The sequence below is a fragment of the Sciurus vulgaris genome (assembly GCF_902686455.1).
Source record: "Sciurus vulgaris genome assembly, chromosome: 8".
In the NCBI taxonomy this organism is placed as follows: Eukaryota; Metazoa; Chordata; class Mammalia; order Rodentia; family Sciuridae; genus Sciurus; species Sciurus vulgaris.
Genome location: NC_136468.1, coordinates 30413552 through 30430076, shown reverse-complemented (window position 1 = coordinate 30430076; position 16525 = coordinate 30413552). Strand labels below are relative to the sequence as shown.

At 34.6% G+C, this 16525-nt stretch overlaps 1 protein-coding gene across 2 annotated transcripts in view; it reads right to left on the bottom strand.

The window, feature by feature from the left end:
• SLC13A1 (solute carrier family 13 member 1) overlaps positions 1-16525 on the bottom strand; it is an 88882-nt gene that overhangs the window by 52999 nt on the left and 19358 nt on the right. For both annotated transcript variants that reach the window (XM_079149848.1, XM_079149849.1), the window contains exons 3-6: positions 6843-6979; positions 4507-4694; positions 3837-3885; positions 3708-3756 (exon numbers count right to left, since the gene is read on the bottom strand). In XM_079149848.1, the coding sequence (XP_079005974.1) occupies positions 3708-3756; positions 3837-3885; positions 4507-4694; positions 6843-6979 (423 nt within the window). The remainder of the gene's footprint in view (positions 1-3707; positions 3757-3836; positions 3886-4506; positions 4695-6842; positions 6980-16525) is intronic.

The window sequence follows — 16525 nt, the reverse complement described above, 5'->3', positions numbered from 1 at the left end:
AGGTCATCCTTTCTTTTCCCAGTTCCTTTTCCTCTCTAAAATCACTTCAGCTATTTTCAGAGAGTAGTATAGGATTGATGGACTATGTATCTATCCACCACTTTTTTTTCAGACACCAGTAGGAAGCCCTGTTAGCGTTCTTGCCATGTCACATAGTGAGTCATGGAAAACATCTCTTTTTACGTGTAGGATAGGAATGTATCTCTTAGATATGAATTCTCCTAAATAATTTCCAGGAATCTGAGACACTACTGAATATCTATCATCTTCAACAGCAACACATGATCATTATCACCTTTAGCAGCAGGAGCAGCAGCAAATGATCATTCCTATCATCTGCATGAAAACTCTGTAGTTCCACTGACAAGAATTTTCAGGGTGACAAATTTGAGCTCCAAACCATTTTTTATCTTTCCACCTACAATAAAATTAATACAAGCCATAGTTTTATCTTTAAACCTTTATCTACTTGCTTCTTTTCTTATTATAGTTTATATATATATATATATATATATACATATATATATATATACATACATACATATATATATATTGCAGGGATAATCTCAATTAGAGAAAATATCTAAAATTATCAACTCACTAAGCAATTATTTACTAAAAGTTTATTTATGTCAGGCACTGTTTCAGATATTTAAGATACATAATAAGTGAATGAACTCTGTTTTGGTGGAGGAAACAGACAATAAACAAAATAAAAAGAAATTAAACAAACTATACAGTTTATAAGAAGGTGATAGAGATGTGCTTTAGAAAAAGCTGGGCAGAGACAGTAGGAGGAGGGGTGCCAGATATGGCAACCACAATGAAATAGGGAAGTCAGAGCAGGCCTCGTCAACAAGGAAGCATTTGAGCAAATGTTAAATGTATGTATATATATATTTTACCAATATTATTGTTATTGTAGATTTAAATTTATTTAGGTGTAATTCTTAATTTTCTTGTACTTATTGGGAACTTTCAGTTTACCACATAACAAACTTCATCTGGATCAGTATGTATACCATTGTCCTTGGAAAGAAATATAATTTTCAAAAAATGATGTAAAGTTATTAGTCATCTTGGATTTATTTAATTGGATTTGTTCAGGGATTTGGATTAAAGAAATATCCTTGTACTAAGCAAATGGTGATTCAATTGCAGTTTTCACTAGAAATCAAATTCATTTTTTTGGAAGGAACATGACAAAATGGTGCAAATTATCAAAAAAAATCTAAACCTTACATCATTGTTGAAATATACTTTAAATCACTCTCCCCCAACAGGAAGTAATATTTAGATCTCCTTTGGCCTGTATGTCAAGTTCAAAGTGAAACTACATAGGATTTATTTTGATTAAGTAGAATACCCTATCCACTCAAACATGACAGAAGACCAAAACATTATAAATGTAAATGTCCTTTATATTTTATAGCTAGATAAATTGCAGTTTTTTCTGTATAATCTCATAGTGTTAAAATACCTAGTAAACCTGGCAAAGAACAGGTGCAGTTCATTATAATCACAACATAAACTGTAAAGTTTACTCCTAAAAAGAGAGTTATAATTGCTAAAAATCAAAACATATCTTAAAGTACTATACACAAAATAATCCTTTTGTGCAACCTCTTATAAAAACCAGTTTTTTACAGAAAAAAAAAAAAAAGTCCTTTAACTTTTCTTTTATATAAAGCTGAATTTTTAAGTGCTGGGTTCTAGAAAAGCTGTTGGATTGGCAGTCAGTCTTGCTTTCTACTCCTTAACTCAGATCAAATCTTCATTACCTAAAATGCAACCAAATTATCTTACTGTTCTCCATGGAAAAGTTAACTGGCCTCTGCCTTTCCTATCCTAATCTATTGTATCTCAGTCTACCATTACCTAGGTTAGAACAATGGAGGCATTTTCTACACCTTCCTCTTCTTCATCCCTAGTGCCTGATTAATCAAAAAGCTCAGGGGCCTATATCCCCTTTGCCTGAACATTGTTAACAGAGTGAGATTCCTGAAGGCAGATGTTGTGCTGCCCACAAATTTCCAGACTCCCTATTTTCCATAAAATGAACTGTAAAACTCTTTTGCATTGCATGAAGAGTAGTCCTTAATTTGACCCAATCTATTCAACCATTGCACTCAATGCACAGCTCACCTCTAGCACCTGTCCTGAAGAAGTTTCTGGAAAGCCTGCTGTCTACAGAGTTGGGTCATTGAATGAGATGTACTCTCTAATTAGAATGTCTACCCCTCTCTCATGCTTTGCATTCACTTATTCATTGGTAAATATCTATTGAGCACCTTTTCTGTGTCAGGCAATAGAATGTGCTCCGGTCTGTCTATAACAGGGCAAAATAGACATGTGCCTGTTCTCATGGGATTTGCATTCGTTTGCTTGCCCACTCTATCATCTTTCCAGACTCAGTGTCTTCACAGTGTGCTCAGATTTAACTGATTCTCCTGCTTCTGAAAGATGTGGTCTCTGTGCCAGCTTCTGTTGTATTTATGTCGGACTTGTTTTTAAAGTCCATATTTGCCACTAGACCTTGAACTGCTTACAATAGAGTGGACCTTTTCGTCAACAGACCTTCCTAAAATTCTCCGGACAGAATTGAATATCAAATCAGTTTAAAGGACCTTGACTCAAAATGTAGGCATCATGCCAGAAAATTAGTTTTCTGAAGGTGATTACAAGAAAATTACAGTGCATATATATATTCTTTCTATTCAGACATGACAATTTTCAGGATAGTTTTGAAGTGCATTTCCAATGCATTATTCTGTGACATACCTGGCTGACTATTGATTTTTAATTTTTTAAAAGAACTTCTAATGTTTTAATAAATATATATGCTATTTGCCTCTTTAAAAATCCTTAGTCTATATATAAGTAATGATTTAAAACTAATCTTCGTGGTTTTTTTCTCCTTAGATAGAAATTGCTCTTTTCCTTGAAAATTTCTGTAAACAAGGAGAGTGTTCTTTTCCCCATTGAGCTGCATGCTAATGCATGATAGCCTGAGGATGGAACATAAGCCCCACTCTCCTATTCTTAATGTCATGGTTACCAAAGGACTATTTCTATGCAGGATTATTTTACAGTGGTCTCAAGATATATTGCTCCCAGTGCAACCTAGATTTATTCTGGTAAATGAATTCTATGGGATAGTTTACAAAGACCGCCTTCCTTCCTTTAATATCTAGAATGGGTACAACTCTTTCACCTGCATTTGACAGAAACAACTCATGAGTTCTACGTTGAATTTTTTGATGGCAATAGAAGCACTCCAATTATATGATCATTTGTAATTACATGAACATAAGTGCTCTAAGTTCATAACCTGGAAGAATAAGATTGCTCCTTATGAAAATCAGGTTATTGGGTCAATGATATTTTAATAAGAAAATGAAACAATATTCTGAGACTAGAATTATATTTTTTAAAACTACATTGGTTAACTGCCATCACCTTGATTCTAGTAGAAAGAAAAAATAATGATGCTAATTTTCAGAGTCTAAAGTAGTTCTTATCTGGATGGTGATTTCAGTCTATTCTTGAAGCAGTACCAAACCATCAGACCACACTTTGATTTAGTCAGGCAAAGTATTTTTTGGACAAAGAAGCAAGTAATATGTCTTAAAATGCATATGTATTCAACTGCAGCTCTAATGTAATTTCCATGTATAATTATTTAGAAAAAATCAAAATCAATATACCTTTTTCATATCCATCTTGCTTGACATTTTCTCCGCGTCATTACTGCACCTGAAAAACAAATTGGCCCTGTTTTAATCTTATTAAAATATATTTTGGAAAATCCTAATCAAAACGTCAGAATTCTTTACCTTGGTTTTGTTTTCTCTTTCTTATTTGTTTTCTGTCCAATAACAGTTTCTGCAAAACATTAAGTAAAACAATTTAAATGAGGTTTTATCATTGGGTGTGTTTTATCACAAGTGTGTGTGTGTGTGCATGTGTATATGAGAAAATGGAAAATTACTAGAAATTAAAAATAAACAAATTCACCGTATATTGATACAGCATTCATCTTAACAAAGTATTTTATAAACACAAACATTCCCCCTACATTTTTCATTGCATCAGAGCAGTTCATCAGAGCCAGAAATAATCACAGTAATATTTGCTGTTGTGTCCAATTAGAATGTAGGATTAAAGATTGCCAATATGAAGCAGGAAAGTAATTTTTAGGAAGGGAAAAATTAACCTGGAAGTCTCCTGATAGAGACACGACAGAGTGTTACATTGAATTGACTGGATGGTTGAAAAGGCATTCTCCCTCTTTTTGCCAGAGAATAGAAATTCAACAAATAATTTAAGGTAAAATATTTGCATAATGTAATTTCTTTGCCGAGTTATTAAGGACTATAGAAAGAGGAAGATTAAATTCAAATCATGCATATGTGGATAGTTAATTCAAAGTGTAACCCAGGATTCTTGAATGTATGCCTATTGCCCAGATGACTAGACCCCACTGTGGCCACGTCATCGTGATACCGTCAACTTCCAGTCCATGGTTGGCAGATTCATTGAAATAAGTCATCTGCGTGGCCTCAGCCTCTGCTTCAGCCCTGATGATCTGCTGTGCCACAGCTTCCACAATGGGCATCACCATGGCAGTAGTAGAGGTGTTGCTAAGCCACATGGAGAGGAGGGCTGTGCTGCTCATGAACCCCAGCGTCAGCCTGCAACGAGAGAGTGTCATGTGGATCCCGGCTCTGTCTTCAGAGGCTCTTAGTTAATTGTAAAAGATACTGCTCACGGTTGGGGGTTAAATGTTTAAAAATGTGGAAAGTTACGTTTCATCCCAGAGGGTGAACTCTGAGTACAGTCATATCCAGATCGAAATCAAAGTAACACACATAAGAGTGGAGTTTTCAAGGGATCTATCTCCTAGGGAACCATAAAAATCCTTTCTCCAAAAAACAGAAAAGAAAATGACTAAACTTATACCAAAGAGCAATTCAGTATGTGCCTAACAGCTTTAATACCACAATAATACATGAATACTCTTTACAGATGACACCTTCAGATACAAGTAAGATGGAATTGCAACCGACTTTGGAATTTAGGGTCCCTTAACTTTTTTTTTTTTTTTATTTTGGGGGCATTTTTCTGTTAATTAGTATGTGTGCTGGAAGGATATAAGAACAAGGAGAGATTGATATTTCTCTTTACTTGTTCACTCTTCTGGTTCAATAATATATGGTGGATGGAGAAAATAGTTAAAGTCACTGGTTAAAATGAGGTTGCAGAATTTTCTGTAGATTCTATTACTTATGCTTTCCTAAATCTGACAGTCCTTCCTGTTGTCAGGAACAGAATTTATTACTTTCTCTTCTCTTGTAGAGTAGTTGATCCTTAAATATAACATACCTAAGACTTTAGGATTTTAAACCATCACACTTGGGGAAAAGCATGATCTCTTTTGAGTAGGAAGCCCTAGAAAATCACTCAGAAACCATTTATAATGTTCTCTAACTCTCTTTTAAACTAGATTTACAAGAACAATTTAGGCACTATGCTTCAGACTCAGGTATGGTGAATATTTTCTGTGTTTCTATTTCCTTTATTTTGTAAAAGAAGTAGTAAAAGGACTTTTTAGAAAGTTGAATAAGAAATGATTCTCAAAAAAAATCTAGATACACTTTTAAATTTATGGTATATATAAGGTGTGTGATCTTCCTAATAAAGAAAGGTCAATATGAGGTATAGCTTCTGGTGAAAATGCCCTAAATTGAAAAGTCACTTAGTGACATAATGGTTAGGACGTTTGACCTACTGTGCAGCACATTATCTCCTCCCCTGGGGCAGAGACCAGATGGTCAAGGAAAAGATACATTTCTATAGTACCTAAAAGGCATAGAACATCATTTCATTTTAAGGCTGAGATACTTTATACATGTATATGTATGTTATATAATTTTTAGTAACTTTTTCCAATTTGTTTGGTATGAGTCATATATATATATATATTTATGCACATATATATGTATATCTATTGCATTTAGCAAAACAATTTGTTCCATAAATGATAAACACAGGTGTAGCTATGCCCTAGAAGGAATTATGCAACTGAAGTCAATAAAATTTTCCTATTTTCCAAAGAAAGATGAGAAGGAAAAAAAACCACCTAAGGCTTTAAAGCAAAATATCATTATGCAAATGATTCTGACACTGGAAATTTTCTTTAGTTTACATTCATGTTCTTAACAGGAGATGGAATAAAATCAAAATAGCTAATTCACTTAATGAAAAAAAACACATTCATTTCAGTGAGGCTAAAATCAGTCAAAGGAGTGATTTTGCATTCTATAGATGAATGTTCCTAATTGATTGTTTTACTTTGCAACAGTGGATTTAAAAGAAAAAGTGTTCACCTTGGAATTTTTCTGCACACATTTGTATTTTGCCAGTAATGTCTTTGTCTTTGGTTTTTAACATCCTCCCTGTTGATAAAGGATGCTCTTGAACAAGTTCTGAATGTGTAATCACCAAATAAACAAGATAGGAATAAAATCTACTCTGAAGTCTATCAATCTTGCCTGTTGAAGTTCAAGGCTTCTCTCATCTTTGACTCCAATGGTGCATTAAATGTGAGAGAGTCATGTGCATTTATTCCAATCTCACTGTAATTAGACCTGCGGTGACAGGAAAGTTGTTGTTTCTTTCCCCTCCTACAACTCAAGCACATTGTGTCTCACTTTCATATTTTCAGAGGAAAAAAAAAAATCCAAAAGCTATTCCCTTGATTGTGCATTTCTTATTTGGTTATTTGCAACAGAAATTGTCTGTTCAGAATGTGAACTGGAAGGAGTAAGCACAGTACTTACCGTGCTGGGTTCACACCCACCATCATCACCATCCTCAGAGCAATCCTCTTGTGCAAATTCCATTTTTCTATTGACGTTGCTAAACAGATGACTCCAAATAGCAGCAGGTGAAAGTCTTTGAAATAAGCAGATGCCACCTGAAATTACAATTAAATCCTGATTATTAGCTTGGTGGGGGGAAATAACATCACACAAGAAAGCTGTTGTTGGGCTGCTCCTAACTTTGACCTTCAAATAGTAGCTACCTATTTTGTTGAGAGACATGTATATTGGAATACAAACGTAAATATTTTCTATATTCTTATCCATTAGTAATACTGTTAAGAAAGATATACAGAAAAAAAGAGTACACAGGAGTACACTGGATTTTTATATATCAGAGTAACTTCAGGCAATTACTCCTATTCTTTAATTTCTCCATCTATAATCTGGAGTTAATTATTTTATGCTTATGTAGAGTAGCAATGACTGAGATTTGAAAGTCCTGAATCAAGCTCCTACCTACAAATCCCTTTATCACCACCAAACTGCAAATATCCTTTTATGTTTGCTTGGTACTGGAGATTGAACACAGGATGCTTTACCATATCCCTAGTCATTTTTTTTTTTTTTTCTTTTTAAGACAGAGCCTTGCTAAGTTGCTGAGACTGGCCTCCAATTTGGGATCCCCCTGCCTCAGCCTCCCTAGTTGCTGGGATGACAGTCATGTGTCACCATGTCCAGCTCCAAATAGCTTCACCATCACCCATTATGCCATAATTACAGAGTCCTTCCTTTATATTATGAATGATTTGACTTTCAAAATTATCCATTATAAACTAGGGCCAACATTTTAAGACACTTTCAGTTAACATCATTCAGAGATTAGTAATGTGTGCAGACGCTTTCAGCAACCATTTGCGGCAAGAGTTCCAAAGAATGCCCCCAAACGTGATAGGTACATGATTTTTTTTTTTTCAAGAATTGTGTAATCAATTAAGTTTAAAAAATATCGAATTTTAGCAAACTACAGTTTTCTTTTCTTGTAGAACTTCTAGTGAGTGAGCTATTTTATACTGCATATGTTGAACTTATTTAGTTATAATAAATTTATTTTTAGTTTGAAGAACCTTCAGAGGCTGGTATTCAAAAGAACTGATTTTATGAATTGCTTGGCAGACTGAAACACAAGGCAGCACTGAAAGAAGAGGAATGCTAGAAAAAATTCTCCTAAAAAAAAAAAAAATCAAATGATGTCTAGTAGAGGAGATGGAAGAGTTCAAATGATGAAACCACAAAGGAAAATCAATTGTGATATTAGTTTTGCTATTTTAAATTGTATCTGTATAGCTGACTTGGTTTCAACAAAAGGTGAAAATTGCTGATTACTCTTTAGAATTAAAAATAGACAAGCGGACATATTCTTTATATTTTACAGACTGTTGATTTTTGATTTTTTCAAAGTTTATATATATATTTACTTCTTTACATTTTATAGTAATTGGGTAATAGAAAACACATAATTTTATTTCATTTTCATTTTATTTTAGTCATTAATACTCCAATATTGAAAATGGGTATTTGCTATGGAATAAAAATGTTGTAAAAGCAGAGGTTACAGAAATAAATGCTAGAAAACAGGGATGAAACTGAAGGAAATTAAGTGAAATGAGTCAGGCACAGCTAGTGCAATGGTGCATGTTTGTAATTCCAGTGACTAGAGAGGTTGAGGCAGGAGGATCAAAGTCAGTTTCAGCAACTTAGTGAGGCCCTGTCTTAGAACACAAACTAAAAAAGTTTGGGGATGTGGCTCAGTGGGTAAGCACCCCTGGGTATAATCCCTGGTACAAAAAAACTAAAAAAAAAAAAAAAAAAAAAAAAAAAAAAAAAAAAAAAAAAAAAATTCGGGCACAGAAAGACAAAATTCACAAGGGCACATTCCAGTGAGAATTAAAAATGTTCCAGATTATCCAATTATCCATGTCAGTACAAGACTTCTATCCTCCTAACCCTGTCCCTTGTCACAAGTATTTCAATTTAAAAATTTACTATGGTTTCTAGACTTGCTAACCCTGTTCTATTCCTTGCTAACCTGGTTCTATCCCTGTCCTTTTCAACTTTTATTCTTGGTCTACTTTGAATTAGCTTTCATCTGCCCTTATCATAAATTCTGGTATTCTAAGATTCTTTATAGTCTTCTTGTTTTATACATCTGATTACCAAATCTTAGATTCGACTCTGTCTCTGACTAAAATAATCTTGCACATGCACAGTGAGTATTCAGTACATATTTGTTGAATGGATTTGAGTACACCACAATCTTTACATCTTAACAGGTAAGTCTTCTGAGGTCCAGAATGGTAAATCCATCTAGACATTTCCATTTGAATTTCCAAAGACTATCTAAACACTCAACATATCCAAAGTGATACTTCCTATTTCCTCCCCATCCTTCAAACATGTTCTTTCTCTCCTACCCCTTTTTTATGAATAAAACTCCCATCTGCTCAGTTCCCTAAGCCAGAATCTTCAAGGTCACTCATGATTCCCTTTTAACTTCTAATATGTGCGTATTCGTCACCAGGTTCTATTATTTCTAGGTCCTTCATATATTTAAAAATTTGTTCAACTTTCTCTAATAACACATTATTCCCTTATTCAGGTTTATTTCTCACCTTGCTATTGTAGGATCCAGCCTTTTCTAATCTATCCCAGACCACTGTCATCGTCGCTTTTCTAAGCGACGACACTCGATTGACCTGCCTACATTTTTTTCAGTAAATTCCTTGACTTCTAAAACCACATTCAGTATTTTTAACATGCCCAACAAAAACCACCCAAATCTGGCCCCACTTCCACCTTCCAACTAGTCTCTGCCCATTCCACCTGACTTCTTGTATACAGTTCCCCAAAGCTCGATGGTTTAACATTAGCTTGTAATTTAACCTGATTGACCCTCCGCACTCTCTTGGCTACTCCTTATCTTCCTTCATGAATTAAATCAGATGTCAGTTCTTCCAAGACTCAGTTTCATTGAGACTATACACTCAGCTGAATAGTATTTCCTTTGTTATAACACATTCATTTTAATCTACATGGTGATAATTTCTTAATTTAACTATCGCATCATTGGACTAGATGTGTTTGAAGGAAGGATGTGTGTCTTCTTGATTATTGTATTTATAGACATAGCACATGTCTGGCACATGTTGTCATTAGATATGTGCTTAATTAATAAGCCTCTTGATTCTAGATTCAAGACACTTACAAGTTATTAGATAGGAAAAGCAAGCTAACAAAAAGAGCAATGAAGTATCGTGAGAGATATCTCTCCAGGGCATGGTTGAGGGTTAGAATAAGTGGAGTAAATAAATACTTTTTCCTAGGGAATTGGAAGTCTCTTAACAAGACCTGATACTCAAGGTTACTTTTGAAAGATAAAAAGATATTCCTCTACCCTTATCTTTTTTTGAAATTTTGCTCATATAAATAAGCCCCACTGACTGGTATGGTCTGAATACTTGTTAGAATCCCCTACCAGCAATTCACATGTTGGAACCTAATGTGAACCTAATATTGGCTCCACTCTCCTATAAAAGAGGCTTGGGGAAGCTCCTTGCTCCTTTCACCACAAAAGGATACAGCAACAAGGCAACATCTATGGAGCAGAAAGCAAGTTCTTTCCAGACACAAAATCTACTGGTACCTTGATCTTGGACTTTCCAACCTCAGCAAAGTTTTGTTGTTTAAAAATTACCTGTTGTTTAAGGCAGTTTGTTTTAGCAGTCTGAATGGACTAAGGACACTGAGTCTATTTTAGTAATAGTCAGAATTTAATGAAAGAATAAATGCAGAATTACTTTTTAAAATGCAAAGAAACACTTAGAAGCAAACCATTACAATAGTCCCTCCTTATCCAAAGTTTCACTTTCTGTAATTTCAGAAAGTATAGTCAACTATAATCCAAAAACATTAAGTGGAAAATTCCAGGTATAAATAATTCATAATTTTAAAATTGCATGCCATTCTGAGTTGTTTGATGAAGTCTCACACTGTCTTGCTCCATTTTGCCCAGAATTTAAATCATTCATTTGTCGAGTATATTCATGTCATTTTCACTACTTGAATGTTAGTCATTTACTAGCTTTCTCAGTTACCAGATCAACTGTTGTGATATCACTATGCTTCTTTTCCAGTAATCTTTATTTAACTTAATTATTGCCACAAAGCACAAGAGTACTATGGACACTAGGGCATAAAACATGGAAGGACAGATTAACTTTGGAACTATATGGAATAATGTAGGGCACATAGGAAAAAAATATAGTACATATTGGGTTCAGTACTGTCTGCAATTTCAGGCATTCATTGCAAATCTTGGTTGTATTCCTAGCAGATAAGCAGAAACTATTGTATGAGTAAGTGATTAAAAACAGGAATAACTTCAGGGTCTTGTGATACTCCTCTGGTAATCTATTTAACCTATATGAAAATGCTCAGAAATTGTAAAATGTTCAGATAATAAATAACATAGAGCTTATGATTTCTATTGCACTTAATCAACTTTTCAATAAATAAATGAATGGTCTTGAATTTGTTCCACCACACATTTTTTTCTCAAAACTAGGCATCAGACTTGATTTGGTCCTCAGGCTTATATTTTTCCAATCCTTTGATAGACTGTGCAAACAAACTATAACCTGTAGACCAAATGAAATCAGTGGTTAAACCTAAGGAAGAATGTTTATATTCTGTTTTCCATTGTATTACCCATTCTTTTTAGTTTTCAACAGTCAGAATACTTGAGGAAGAACATAAACTACAGAGAGATGTGTTTGTTTATATTTTCCAGGAGTTAATAGAAAAAGATGCTGTTGATTCATAAATGACACTGATAAATAAAACTATTTTCAGGGCAAAATTGATATGTCAAGTAAAATACATGATATTTGAAATCTATTTATAAGATTGAGGTAGTTATATTTCTATCCCCAAATGGGATTTCATAAAACAAACATGGACTTTTGCAATCAGAACACCTGGGTTCTCTTAGTCACATAATTTATCAGTTGAGCAACCTTTGTACAAATCAATAAGCTGTAAACATTAAATAACATCTCATATCAAGTTAGTGAATTAAATGAAATAATATTTCCCCAAAAGTGCTTTGTTTGTTATAATACATGTGGTTATAAAGTCTATTTTAAGTATTTACTTATGTTGCTTTTCTAATACAATGATCAGATTTCTATTTTTCATATTAACTGACTTATCAGCACTTTGACAAGCATGACAGTTGCTTCCTTCTTAAAAATTTGCTTTGTTTGCATTCCAGGGCCCCACACTTCCTAGTTTTTCTCCTATCTCAATAACCTCTGTTCCTGTTTCTTTGGCTAGTACTTTCTCTTCTCACTACTAATTAATTTTGTAGTCACCCAGAACTCTGTCCTTTCTCCTATTTACTTTCCTGTCTTCATTCACTCCTTAAGTAGCTTCAAGTCTTAGGACTTTAACTGCCACCTATATACTGATGATTGTCAGATCTAATATGGCCAGATCAGTTCTCTCTCATGAACACTGTACTATTGATGAGATATATCCACATGTCTATCAATAGTGCCACTTAGATATTCAACACATATTTCAAATTTATGTATTTAGCACTGTACTCCAGGAATCAGTTCTTCTATAACAAATCTGTTCTGCTCATAATCTTTCCCATTTCAATTAATGGTAACTATTTTTCCAGTTGGCAGGTCAAAACCCTAGAAGGCACTCTTGAATATCTTCTTTCAATCTTATGCCATATCCAATCAATCAGGAAAGTCTACTGGTTTTGCCTTCAAAATTTATCAGTAATATAGACAACATCTCTATTACTACCCTTAGTCAGAATTACCATGGTCTCTTAATTAGATCATAATAACCTACTACTTGTCTCCATGCTTCTACCTTGTTTCTTAACACCGAAGCTCAAGATATCTGTTTGAAATCAAAGTCAGGAATGATTCATCAAGGTGAACTAGAGGAGGCTGCATTTCCAGTTGTTTGGAATTCAAGAAATAGAAGTACTGCTTCTTAGTGAAGTACTGGCGCTCTACTAGGACACCAAAAGTTCACAGGGCAGAGACTCTGCTGCTGAATTAAACCCAGTCAAGTGATAGTGTCCCTTGTTCCACACAAAAAAACTAAGCATGCTCAAATGTCAATGATGCCTGGATACAAAGAGTAAAAGAGACCCCCCCCCCCCAATTAATGACCAAGCCCCAAGTAGAAGCAGTTGGGGGGAGAGTGTTTCCTCAGGTGTCACTTATAGACATCTACTCTGACAGAAAAAACAAAACAAAACAGAGAATTAGCACCAAAAATGTTGACACCCCCAAGTTGTGGTTTGGATATGAGGTGTCCCTCAGAAAGTTCATATGTGAAACAATGCAAGAGGGTTTAGATTTGAAATGATTGGATTATGAGAGCATTAACCTAATTGGTACATTAATCCACTGATAGAAGTTACTGAATCTTAACTATAAGCAGGTAGGATGTGGCTGGAGGAGGTGAACCATTGGGGGCATGCCTTCGAGGTATATATTTTGCTGTGACAAGGAGAGCATTCCCTCTCTCTCCCTTCCTTTCTCTCTCCCTTTTCCTTTTCCCCTACTACCTTCTGGTGCCATGTCATCAACTGTTTTCCTTTACCACATTTCTCTACCATGATGTTCTGCCTCATCTTGGGCCCTAAAGAATGGAGTCAGCTGTCTAAGGACTAAGATTCTGAAACCATGAACCCCAAATAAACTTTTTCTTCTCTAATTGTCCTTTTCAGGTCTTTTGGTCACAGAAACAAAACAGCTGACCAAAACACATCTATAAGAGGTCTCAATCTAAATCACTCCCATACTTCTTTAGACTACAAAGAGTTGTTATGTGAAGAAGAGCAAAACAGGGTGCACCCCACATACCCTGCCTTAGAAAACACAATTGGAAGTTGTATAAGAAGAATCCTTCTCTTTTGAAACCTAGAAGGAAAGTGGAGTGCTCAAACTCTGACAAAATATGCTGTACTAAAATGCAATAATCATCAACAAAGAACTAGTAATGGAACTACACTACGAACCTCAACTGTGTGTATATATATATATAAATACACAAAAATCTGATATCCAAGAACACTTTGGAAAGAGAAAACTGTTCCCTAAAAGGCCCACACATAAGAGTTAAAGGAAAATCCATCCAAACAGATGAATAATACCCAAAATGGAAATACAAGAGATTTGAAAAAGCAAGATAACATGATGCCTCCTAAAGTTCATAATTCAATGGCAACTGACTTCGGAGATAGTATGCGAATGAAATACCTGATAAAGAATTCAAAATAATCATTATAAAAATGATCCATAAATTCCAAGAGACCATGGAAAACAAGGGGATGAATTAAGGAGGTCAGTACAGGATATGAATGAGAAATTCATAAATGAGAAATTTGTTAAGGAGATATGGAAAAAGAGCCAAACAATAGTTTTGGAAATAAAGATACAATAAATTGAATAAAATGTTTACTTGAAAGTCTAATAAAGTTGACCATGCTTAAGATAGAATCTCAGAGTTGGAAGACAAAATGTCTGGCCTTAAATATTCAGACAAAATTAAAGAAAATGAAAGAAGTAACCATGACCAGATTAGACAAGAACTCTGGGACAATGGTAAGAGACCAAATTTAAGAATCAACAGAATTGAAGAGAGTTGTGAAATGCAGTCTAATGGCATGAATAACTCCTTCAGGAAAATAATAGCAGAGACTTTTCCCAATCTTGAGATGGACATTCAGATTCTGAAGGCATTCAGAACCCCAAATAGACAAGATAAAAAACAAACAACAACAGCAACAACAAAAACCTCTTCATGACACATTATAATTAAAATACCTAACAGAGAGAATGAGGATAGAATTTTAAAGTCTTCAGGAGAAAAATTTCAGGTCACATTTAGAGGCAAGTCAATAAGAATTATTTCTGATGTCTCAGTTCAAAATCTAGAATCCAGGAAATAACTGTCAACCAAGATTGCTATATCCAGCAGAGCTATCTCTTAGAATTAAAGAAGTAAAAAAATCTTCCAAGTGTAGGTAATGTCCCACAGACATACTTGGCAGCAGTCACTGAGTCAATGGTGTGAGCAAAGGCCCACCACTTAGGCTATATTGGAACGCCATCCAGTGGACATGTGATACTTGCCTGTAGCCTTGAGGACATCTGTGATAAGTGGAATTAATGACCTTTTCATTGGTTGATGCAGAAGGAGCCTCCCCTCACGTAAGCAGCTGCATAGTCTATGTAACCAAAAGCTTGGTACACAAGAAACAGATTTTGCTTCACCACCACTTGAGTGAGTCCCCGGTGTCTCTGTGTAGGTAATGCCATCACCCCACCCTCACTCCTCCAAGGCAGAAACCCCATTCGATACCCAAGAAAAGTAGAAACTAAAAGAATTCATGGTTACTCAACTACCACTACAGAAATGATTCAAAGAAAGACTAATTATAGAAGAAATGAAAAACAAATGCTAGAACTAGTAAAAGTACAAATACCATTTGAAGAGAGCTAAAGCAAATGAGAAACAGGACCAAACTGAGCTTTAGAAAAAAAATTAATTCAAAATGGAAGAAATTAATACACATCTCTCTATAATAAACTAAATATAAATTGTCCTTGACAAAGGGACCAAAAACATACTTTGCACAAAAGGCAGCCCTTTTAACAAATGGTGCTGGGAAAGCTGTTATCCATATGTATAGTGAAACTAAATCCTTATCTCTCACCCTGCACAACAATCAACTCTATATGGATCAAAGTCTTAGGAATTAGAACAGAAACTATACAACTCCTGGAAGAAATCATAAGGTGAACACACCAACATAAAGGTACAAGTAACATCTTTCTCAATAGGACTCCTAAATCTCAGGAAATAATACCAAGAATTAATAAATGGGATGGCATCAAATTAAAAAGCTTTTGCACAGCAAAGAAAACAATTAAAAAATGTGAAAGCCTACATAAAGGGAGAAAATCTTTGCGAATTACTCGAGTACTTAACCAGTAACCCAAATCCCCAGCTCTTTTTATTTATTTATTTTTATCTTGAGACAGCATCTTGCTAAGAAATTGCTTAGGGCCTCACTAAGTTTTTGAGGCTGACTTTGAACTTGTGATTCTCCTGCCTCAGCCTCCTGAGCCTCTGGGATCATAGATGTGTGCCCCCACACCTGACTGCTTGCTACTCTTCTTATAGAGGATTAATATCTGGAATACATGAAGAACTTAAAAAACATAACACCAAAACCCAAATAGCCCAATTAATAAACAGGCGAGTGAACTAAATAAAAGAAGAAATACAAATGGTCAACAAATATATGAAAAAAAAAATAGTTCACCATTGTAGCAATTAGGGAAATGGGAATCAAAATTATAATCAGATTTCATGTAACTCCAGTCAGGATCAAGAATACAAACAATAATAAATGCTGGAGAAGATGTGGGAAAAAAGGAACACTTACAAGTTGGTGGGATTATATTAGTACAACCACCATGGAAATCAGTATGGAATTTCCTCAACAGACTAGGAATAGAACCACCAACATGATTCAGCTATATCACTCTTCATTATGAATCCTAAAGATTTAAAGTCATCATGCTATAGCCATACATACA